The sequence below is a fragment of the Oncorhynchus keta genome, chromosome 31 (genome assembly GCF_023373465.1).
Source record: "Oncorhynchus keta strain PuntledgeMale-10-30-2019 chromosome 31, Oket_V2, whole genome shotgun sequence".
NCBI classification, from domain to species: domain Eukaryota; kingdom Metazoa; phylum Chordata; class Actinopteri; order Salmoniformes; family Salmonidae; genus Oncorhynchus; species Oncorhynchus keta.
In genome coordinates this window covers 19,359,901-19,369,900 of record NC_068451.1, presented here as the reverse complement: position 1 = coordinate 19,369,900, position 10,000 = coordinate 19,359,901, and the positions used below count along the sequence as shown (strand labels likewise).

At 46.2% G+C, this 10,000-nt stretch overlaps 1 protein-coding gene across 13 annotated transcripts in view; it reads right to left on the bottom strand.

Moving 5' to 3' along the window:
• LOC118372769 (adhesion G protein-coupled receptor B1-like) overlaps window positions 1-10,000 on the bottom strand; it is a 117,518-nt gene that overhangs the window by 51,577 nt on the left and 55,941 nt on the right. For 11 of the 13 annotated variants that reach the window (XM_052489880.1, XM_052489879.1, XM_052489882.1 and 8 more), the window contains 6 exons: window positions 6,643-6,768; window positions 5,737-5,907; window positions 5,194-5,373; window positions 3,959-4,123; window positions 3,682-3,846; window positions 1,196-1,297 (listed from right to left, as the gene is read on the bottom strand). In XM_052489880.1, coding sequence (XP_052345840.1) covers window positions 1,196-1,297; window positions 3,682-3,846; window positions 3,959-4,123; window positions 5,194-5,373; window positions 5,737-5,907; window positions 6,643-6,768 — 909 coding nt within the window. The remainder of the gene's footprint in view (window positions 1-1,195; window positions 1,298-3,681; window positions 3,847-3,958; window positions 4,124-5,193; window positions 5,374-5,736; window positions 5,908-6,642; window positions 6,769-10,000) is intronic. The other 2 variants (XM_052489886.1, XM_052489890.1) reach the window with 1 other exon arrangement.

Below are 10,000 nucleotides of genomic sequence, written 5' to 3'. Positions count from 1 at the left end.
CTATATAAGTTCCCACAGTTGACAGTGGATGTCAGAGCAAAAACCAACCCATGAGGTCAAAGGAATTGTCCGTGGAGCCCCGAGACAGGATTGTGTGGAGGCACATACATGTCTGCAGCATTGAAGGTCGACAAGAACACAGTGGCCTCCATAATTCTCAAATGGAAGAAGTTTGGAATCACCAAGACTTTTCCTAGAGCTGGCCGCCCGGCCAAACTGAGCAATCAGAGGTGAAAGGCCCTGGTCAGAGAATTGACAAAGAATCCAATGGTCACTCTGACAGAGCTCCAGAGTTCCTCTGTGGAATTGGGAGAACCTTCCAGAAGGCCAAACATCTCTGCAGAACTCCACCAATCAGGTCTTTATGGTAGAGTGGCCAGACAGAAGCTACTCCTCAGTAAAAGGCACATGACAGCCCACATGGAGTTTCCCAAACAGTACCTAGAAATCTTTGGTCTGAATGCCAAGCATCACGTGTGGAGGAAACCTGGCACAATCCCTACAGTAAAGCATGGTGGTGGCAACATCATGCTGTGGGGAGGTCTTTCAGCGGCAGGGACTAGGAGACTAGTCAGGATTGAGGGAAAGATGAACTGAGCAAAGCAAAGAGAGATCCTTGATGAAAACCTGCTCCACATGCTCAGTATGTCAGATTGGGGCGAAGGTTCACCTTCCAACAGGACAATGACCTTAAGCACACAGCAAAGACAACACAGGAGTGGCTTTGGGACAAGTCTTTGAAAGTCCTTTAGTGGCCCAGCCAGAGCCCGGATTTGAACCTGATCAAACTTCTCTATAGTGACCTGAAAATAGCTTTGCAGCGATGCTCCCCATCTAACCTGACAGAGCTTGAGAGAATATGTAGAGACGAATGGGAGAAATTCGACAAATATAGGTGTGCCAAGCTTGTATTGTCATACCCAAGAAGACTCGAGGCTGTAGTAAATGTGATAGGTGCTTCAACAAAGTACTGATTATTGGGTCTAAATACTTACGTAAATGTAGTATTTCAGTTGTTATTGTTTTTGCAAACATCTAGCTTTTTCATTCTGGGGTATTGTGTGTAGACTGATGAGGGATAAAAAAAAATCTATTTTAGAAATAGGCTGTAATGTAACAAAATGTGAGAAAGTCAAGGGGTCTGAATACATTCCGAATACACTGTGTGTCTCAGGATAAAAGGGAGGTAGCTCACCATTGGCATTGGGAGGGCAGCGTACGGCCGCTGTGTCCCCTGCTGGAGTCATTTTCCACACTACGTTGGAGAAGTTCTCTTCTGCACAGATCTCATGAGGCTCTGCACCAAAACCAATCAGAGCAAACATCAGTATTATACCAATCTGAGTGTCAAATTGGTCGTTCCACAGATTCAGTGCCTTTTCAGAAGTGTAACTTTGTTTGATTTCACAACATGTGTACATTCTGTCATAAAGGATATATGTTCAGAATTTCCCATCTCAAGAGGTTAAATAAAGAAAAGACTAGTAAGTGACAAATAAAGTAACAGGGTTTCCTTTTAAATCAGCCATGAATACCCTTGTGACAGAAGCTTGTTGGGTGCAACAGGGAGTGGCAATTAAATGCAATCTTCACAAAAAGGATTCTAGCCTGTCCATTGTCACAACGTGGCCCTTTTGGGTGTATATCATGGCTTCCCCCTCTCTTACTCTCTCTCCCACCCCAGGTTTTACAACAGTCATAAATTCCTGGTAGAAACTCCTAATCCCCAAAATTGTAAAAATAAACAATATTTATATTTTTGAGAATGTTGAAGTATTCAACTGTAGTGAATCCACTCTGAGTTTCCTGCTCTTGAACTGTCCCCACCCCTTTCCTTTTTCTACCAAGCCGTCACATCGGCTTAGCCCACTAGGGATTTTTCTATCATGTCAGTAACCAATGTATGACCTATTGTGTGTGTGTTTTTGTAATTCTGAGATTGATTCGAATTGATTAGTTAGTAAAGAAATAAATAAGCCAATTTGTATATCACTGATTCATAATTTGTGCTAGGGTTCGTGCAGATATCCCAATGCCTGTGACATACAGTAATGAGACGGATGAGGTAATAATACATTAATAAGTGACTGTAATCGATAAGATATGAACATATTAGGGAAATAAATACTATTTAATTATTTTCCCGTGGTGCCCCGACTTCCTAGTTAATTAAAGTCACATGATTAGTTTAATCACGTAAGGAATAATTACACAATAATTACACATAGAGAATTGATTTGATAATATAAGTCTTCACATTTTATGATAGTCAACCCTACAACACTATCAATGGGTATCAATGGGTATCAGGGTTGACGTGTTATCCTCGACCCACTCAGTTTTCTGCCACAAAATACCAGAAAAATGCCGAAAATAGTTAAAACAGCTCACCTTCTTTTACACTATGATTCGATTATAAGATGTTCATTGTTTCTATTGGAAAGAAAATAGCAATAGTTTCACTAAATGAGTGATTAGTTTCACTAAATTAAAACGAGAGTTCAGTTCATGTAACAGGGTTGACCATAAAATGAGAGTTTGGTTCATATAACAGGGTTGACCATAAAATGAGAGTTCAGTTCATATAACAGGGTTGACCATAAAATGAGAGTTCAGTTCATATAACAGGGTTGACCATAAAATGAGGGACACTAATCACATGAAATAAATAATAATATTCAGAAATGACTTTTTGTCAAAGCAACAAAATAACTAGGTTTTCACAATGATTGTGAAACTTGGAGACATTTTGGGGCCAAGTGGGTTAAAATCTTCCTAGAAGTGACACAGGGTTTGTATTTGTATTTTGTATGGATTTCTATTAGCTGCTGCCAAGGCAAGGGGTCCAGAAAAATGACATACAATATAACGGAGGACGGAGGGTTAACGGAGGACGTGTCAAAATGCTGCATTTTTGTACTTTAGCAAGCCTTTTTCATATTCAAAATTAGATTTCTCGAATTCTACATCTGATCTACATTAAAGGGCACTTAATTTAAAGCTAGAATCCTTAATTGAAACAATAACAAAGCTGTCACCCTGCCTGTGTTCTGGTTAAAAGCTGAGTGATGGACCTGGATACATTTAACCACTCTCAAATTCAATAACAGAGCTATGAATGCAAGGACTGATCATCCATAATATCAAAATGATACTTTTAACCATGTTTTGAAGCTATACTGTGTTTGCTTACATTTACATTGTTTTCAAACGGTATAGTAAAACATGCTTCTATTTTGGATTCTGATGGAGTATGAGACTTGAATTAAGTTCATGAGGCTATATAAGCTATATTCTTCAAGAATCAATGGGTATTTACTGTATCATTAATTTATAAGTCTAAAATGGATGTAGCAATGTTTGAACATATTGAAGAACGATCTGGGCCGTAATGGCCATTTACTCTTATAATCTCCACCTGCCACAGCCAGAAGAGGACAGTCCACCCATCAGAGCCTAGTTCCTCTCTAGCTTTCTTCAAAGGTTCCTGCCTTTCAAGGGAGGTTTTCCTAGCCACCATGCTTCGACATCTGCCTTGCCTGACTTTGGGGTTTTAGGATGGGTTTCTGTAGAAGCAGTTTGTAACATCAGCTGATGTAAAGAGGGCTTTATAAATACATTTGATTGGTTGATTGATTGAGTAAGAGCACACCTTTCCATGACTGTGTTCTGACTACTCACCTGGACACCGCTTCTCATTGCAGCGTCGCACCTCCTCCCGATCTCCAGGACAATTTTCACCCCCAAAGAAGGGCCCATAGCAAATCCTCTGTCTCTGTTGGCTCCCCCCGCCACATGTCTTGGTGCAGCCCACCCACGACGTCCAAGGATGCCACTTCCCCTCCACTAAGACACAGAACACAGCTCTAATGGTTAAGATCAGGATAGGCGGATAGTAAACTGATCCTAGATCTGTCCCTCTGGGCAACTTCTACAGAGTTTTGACAGCAGATGTTACCTGGGCAGTCCCGTAGGAAGCAGTCTCTGGTCTCTATCCACTCCCCTCGACACTCTGATCCTCCGTACGAAGGTCCGTTACACTCCCTGATGCGCTGCATGGTCCCGTTGGAGCAGGACGCAGAGCATGAACCCCAATTAGCCCACTCATTCCACACTCCATCAACTGGGACAGCAGAGAGAGAGAGAGAGTGCAGAGAGGGAGAGGGGTATGGGAGATATGAAGAGGGAGAGAGAGAGACAGAGAGAGAGAGAGCGCAGAGAGGGAGAGGGGTATGGGAGATATGAAGAGGGAGAGAGAGAGACAGAGAGAGAGAGAGCGAGAGAGAGAGAGAGAGAGGGGGAGAGAGAGAGAAAGAGCGAGAGAGAGAGAGACAGAGAGAGAGAGAGAAAGAGAGAGACAGAGAGAGAGAGAGACACACACATTGGGGAGAATTAACAAAAAAACAGAGCAAACTAGAATGCTATTTGGCCTTAAACAGAGAGTACACAGTGGCAGAATAGCTGACCTCTGTGACTGACCCAAACTTAAGGAAAGCTTTGACTATGTACAGACTCAGTGAGCATAGCCTTGCTATTGAGATAGGCCGCCGTAGGTAGACATGGCTCTCAAGAGAAGACAGGCTATGTGCTCACTGCCCACAAAATGAGATGGAAACTGAGCTGCACTTCCTAACCTGCCCAATGTATGACCATGTTAGAGAGACATATTTCCCTCAGATTACACAGATCCACAAAGAATTCTTAAACAAATCCAATTTTTATAATCTCCCATATCTACTGGGTGAAATTCCAGTGTGCCATCACAGCAGCAAGATTTGTGACCTGTTGCCACAAGAAAAGGGCAACCAGTGAAGAACAAACACCATTGTAAATACAACCCAGAGAGAGAGAGAGAGAGAGAGAGAGACAGAGAAACAGAGAGAGAGAGAGAGAGAGAGAGAGAGAGAGAGAGAGAGAGATCAAGGTTACTTCTGTACATGTATTAATTTGTCTAGGTCTCTGTGTGCATAATGCAACGTACACACATTGTACAGGTTAAAAGCCTTCATCCCTCATACATAAACAAGAACCTTTTCAAATGACCTTCTCAGGAATAATTTGTCTCTGTAATTAACTGTAGATGTGACTGCCATGATGACTGAAGTTGTCAAAAGTAGTGCACTATATAGTGAATACTGCAGGGTGCCATTTTGGACACAGTTGAGTAAGAATTCAGTAAGAAATCTGTGTCACCTGGGCAGACAGCGATGTTGCAGAACTTGGTCTGTTTCTCCGGCCCCATACAGGGGTCTCCCCCAAACTGAGGGGGCTTGCAGCTTCGTGTGCGATCCCGGTAACCACGGCCGCAGGTTGACGAACACAAGCTCCATGGCGACCACTCGTCCCAAGTCCCGTGCACTGCAATCAGAGCGGCTAGGGTATGATTTATAGAGAGAACCACACAGACCTTCACCACAACAACAACAACAATAACATCAACTCCAAAACACATAAACATCCAACACTCTATGGTACAAACCAGCCTGTTGCCATAATGCAGTCACAAACATCCTTCTCTCAGTGCCTGCATGGTTCTCCTGTGTAGACTACTCTAACCTTATTTCAGTGTTTAAATGTATTCACCTGCATAGTTCCATATTAAAGTCCTGTACTGTCTGTTACGAAAGAGAAGCCCCAGGAGGCATTGCACAGAGAGGTTGGGTAAAGCGGAGCCAGGAAAGGGCTGGAGACGAGGGGCAGCAAGGAGGCAGCCGGGGGGGGGGGGGCTCAGCTTACCTGGACAGACGGCAGAGTTGTTGCAGGGCCTCTGCTCTCGGAGCGTGCCGCTGCACTGGGTGCTGTAGGAGGAGGAGACACAGAAACGCGTGCGGCTCTGCCAGCCCTCACCGCACGTGGCCGAACACACACTCCACGACGACCACTCCTCACCTGACGCAGCCTGGTCCACTGAGGGGAAGGGAGGGAGGGAGGGAAGGGATGATCCAGGGTGGAGGTGGGAGGAGAAGGGCCGAAACTAATTATCATGCAGGAACAGCCTCCCGTTGGCCAAAATAGGAAGGGATGTGGCATGGTTTGGTGTAGAGGAGATTCTGTGCTGCCAGGCTCTCTGGGCTCTGATTCCATATCCTTAGCATTGACTTGACATATAGAGGAAGGCAATGTGATTGGCTACTGGATATGTCAATCATTTCCCTGGCTGCCATGATTGCCCAATGCATTCAGCAGACCCGGTGAGTCAGTCAAGCCTAGTCTGACCAATGGGAAAGGTTGGTCAGTCATGGCTGTCCAATGGGGAAGCAGGGGTGAGTGGGGGACCTGATTTGCTAATTCAGCAGAGGCATCATTCATAGAGAGGAAGGACTTATCCACTTTTCAAGACAGGACACAATCTCCAGTATAGCAGCTTCATTCAAAACCTCACAAAAGTACAAAACAGCAAACAGTTTCACCCGATTTATTCAGGGTCCATGTTGGAATTAGTGCTGTGGCACTTAGGCAAGAAGGAGTTTGGGAGATTTTGATGGATGTACAGGCCTATGTGAAGGAGGGATTCAGGGATAGCTAGCTATAGCCTTGGTGCAGTGACAGACTATAATGGTAGGAGGTGGTCTTGTGTGGTCTGTGACCCAAGCGGCTGTTAGAGACTGATGCATGGGCTCCCTCTGCGTCCTGTTGTCTTACCTGTCTGTGGGGCCTGCTGTCCGCCGCCACCGCCCCGCGTCTTGTCTACCTCGCCACCGCCGCCATCGCGCTTGCGGCTGTCCACGGAGCGAAGTGATTGGCTGCGAGAGAGATGACGGCCTTTGCCTAGAGGGGTGGGGCAAGGCCAGGGGGGGAGGGGTTAGCAACTTAACCACCAATGGCATTTTGTTTTTAGGACACAACCGTGACGTGATTGGTCACCCAGAAGAGCATCAGCCAAACTTGGGAATTTTGTAATGGAAAACCATGTGTGGTGTGTGATTGTGTTTGTGTATTTACTGTGTGTCTCGCTGTCTTTTTTGACTTTGGAACCGTGTTTGTCATTGCTCAAACATTTGGAATTCTGACATTGATCACAATCTATCAATATACCTATAGTTCTGAAGACTGGAAGAGGGATACAGAGCTATTGGAAGCCCTATTCCTAAGTCCTCCTTACTTCTATAGAATGGATTATATGCACATTGCAGTGTGAGGGATTCTTCAGCCTCTTTCTTAAGAGTTATGCTTTTGTATTTGCCTTGAGAGGTTGACTATGTCCAAATAATAGCATCGATCAAAGTCCCCTTTCCAACATGGCCTCCTTACATCACAAGAATGACTTGTTGGACGGAAGAGAGTGGAGGGAATAAAGGACAAGAGAAAATAAAAGTACAGAGAGAAATAACAGAGAAATGAGATTGAGAGAAGAAGAACAAAAGAGAAAGAGAGTCAAAGAGATACAGACATAGATACTTAGATTGAGACGGGGACACACACATGCCCACATATACACACTAGTGGTGCGCAGGTCAGCTGTTTGTTCACACACACCCGGATTTGCTAATAACCCATCGGCAACACCCGACAGTATGTGATAAAGTGAAAATCTGAGGCCCGCATCTGACCCTAACCGGCTAATATAGAAAATGCGCTGTAGTCTATAGTCAGAGACGATGGGAGTTGTTTTTGATAGGGGGTAAAGGATTTCTTTTTGCCTGATTTGTTCCTGCTTTATAATTCACAACATTTTGGTAGGTTGGGCTGTGAAAACAACCCAACAGGGCTCCGGGCAGCCGAGCGGAAATGGAGGAAAACTCGCCTCCCTGCGGACCTGGCATCCTTTCACTCCCTCCTCTCTACATTTTCCTCCTCTGTCTCTGCTGCTAAAGCCACTTTCTACCATTCTAAATTCCAAGCATCTGCCTCTAACCCTAGGAAGCTCTTTGCCACCTTCTCCTCCCTCCTGAATCCTCCCCCCCCCCTCCCTCTCTGCAGATGACTTCGTCAACCATTTTGAAAAGAAGGTCGATGACATCCGATCCTCGTTTGCTAAGTCAAACGACACCGCTGGTTCTGCTCACACTGCCCTACCCTATGCTCTGACCTCTTTCTCCCCTCTCTCTCCAGATGAAATCTCGCGTCTTGTGACGGCCGGCCGCCCAACAACCTGCCCGCTTGACCCTATCCCCTCCTCTCTTCTCCAGACCATTTCCGGAGACCTTCTCCCTTACCTCACCTCGCTCATCAACTCATCCCTGACCGCTGGCTACGTCCCTCCCGTCTTCAAGAGAGCGAGAGTTGCACCCCTTCTGAAAAAACCTACACTCGATCCCTCCGATGTCAACAACTACAGACCAGTATCCCTTCTCTCTTTTCTCTCCAAAACTCTTGAGCGTGCCGTCCTTGGCCAGCTCTACCGCTATCTCTCTCAGAATGACCTTCTTGATCCAAATCAGTCAGGTTTCAAGACTAGTCATTCAACTGAGACTGCTCTTCTCTGTATCACGGAGGCGCTCCGCACTGCTAAAGCTAACTCTCTCTCCTCTGCTCTCATCCTTCTAGACCTATCGGCTGCCTTCGATACTGTGAACCATCAGATCCTCCTCTCCACCCTCTCCGAGTTGGGCATCTCCGGCGCGGCCCACGCTTGGATTGCGTCCTACCTGACAGGTCGCTCCTACCAGGTGGCGTGGCGAGAATCTGTCTCCTCACCACGCGCTCTCACCACTGGTGTCCCCAGGGCTCTGTTCTAGGCCCTCTCTTATTCTCGCTATACACCAAGTCACTTGGCTCTGTCATAACCTCACATGGTCTCTCCTATCATTGCTATGCAGACAACACACAATTAATCTTCTCCTTTCCCCTTCTGATGACCAGGTGGCGAATCGCATCTCTGCATGTCTGGCAGACATATCAGTGTGGATGACGGATCACCACCTCAAGCTGAACCTCAGCAAGACGGAGCTCCTCTTCCTCCCGGGAAGGACTGCCCGTTCCATGATCTCGCCATCACGGTTGACAACTCCATTGTGTCCTCCTCCCAGAGCGCTAAGAACCTTGGCGTGATCCTGGACAACACCCTGACGTTCTCAACTAACATCAAGGCGGTGTCCCGTTCCTGTAGGTTCATGCTCTACAACATCCGCAGAGTACGACCCTGCCTCACACAGGAAGCAGCGCAGGTCCTAATCCAGGCACTTGTCATCTCCCGTCTTGACTACTGCAACTCGCTGTTGGCTGGGCTCCCTGCCTGTGCCATTAAACCCCTACAACTCATCCAGAACGCCGCAGCCCGTCTGGTGTTCAACCTTCCCAAGTTCTCTCACGTCACCCCGCTCCTCCGCTCTCTCCACTGGCTTCCAGTTGAAGCTCGCATCCGCTACAAGACCATGGTGCTCGCCACGGAGCTGTGAGGGGAACGGCACCTCAGTACCTCCAGGCCCTGATCAGGCCCTACACCCAAACAAGGGCACTGCGTTCATCCACCTCTGGCCTGCTCGCCTCCCTACCACTGAGGAAGTACAGTTCCCGCTCAGCCCAGTCAAAACTGTTCGCTGCTCTGGCCCCCAATGGTGGAACAAACTCCCTCACGACGCCAGGACAGCGGAGTCAATCACCACCTTCCGGAGACACCTGAAACCCCACCTCTTCAAGGAATACCTAGGATAGGGTAAGTAAGGGTAAGTAATCCTTCTCACCCCCCTTCTCCCCCAACAAGATTTAGATGCAAGTGGCTGTTCCACTGGTTGTCATAGGTGTTTGCACCAATTTGTAAGTCGCTCTGGATAAGAGCGTCTGCTAAATGACTTAAATGTAAATGTAAATGTTTCTGATCAAATTTCAGTTTGGCTGGATGCATATTTTATCGAGTTGAAATACTATCAGGTTTTGTGATGCTGAAAAATATTGCACCTCTACAGATGGTATCTGACTGCGCATTCTCTCAAGATGCTCAAAGAAAGAAATCATATTTCACCTGCATTTGGTGTGACATTTTACTGCAAGAAATGCTTCGTTCTGCAGGAGTTAATATCAAGGCTATGTGAGAGTTTGTAGACCTACAGTCAGTGTCCAG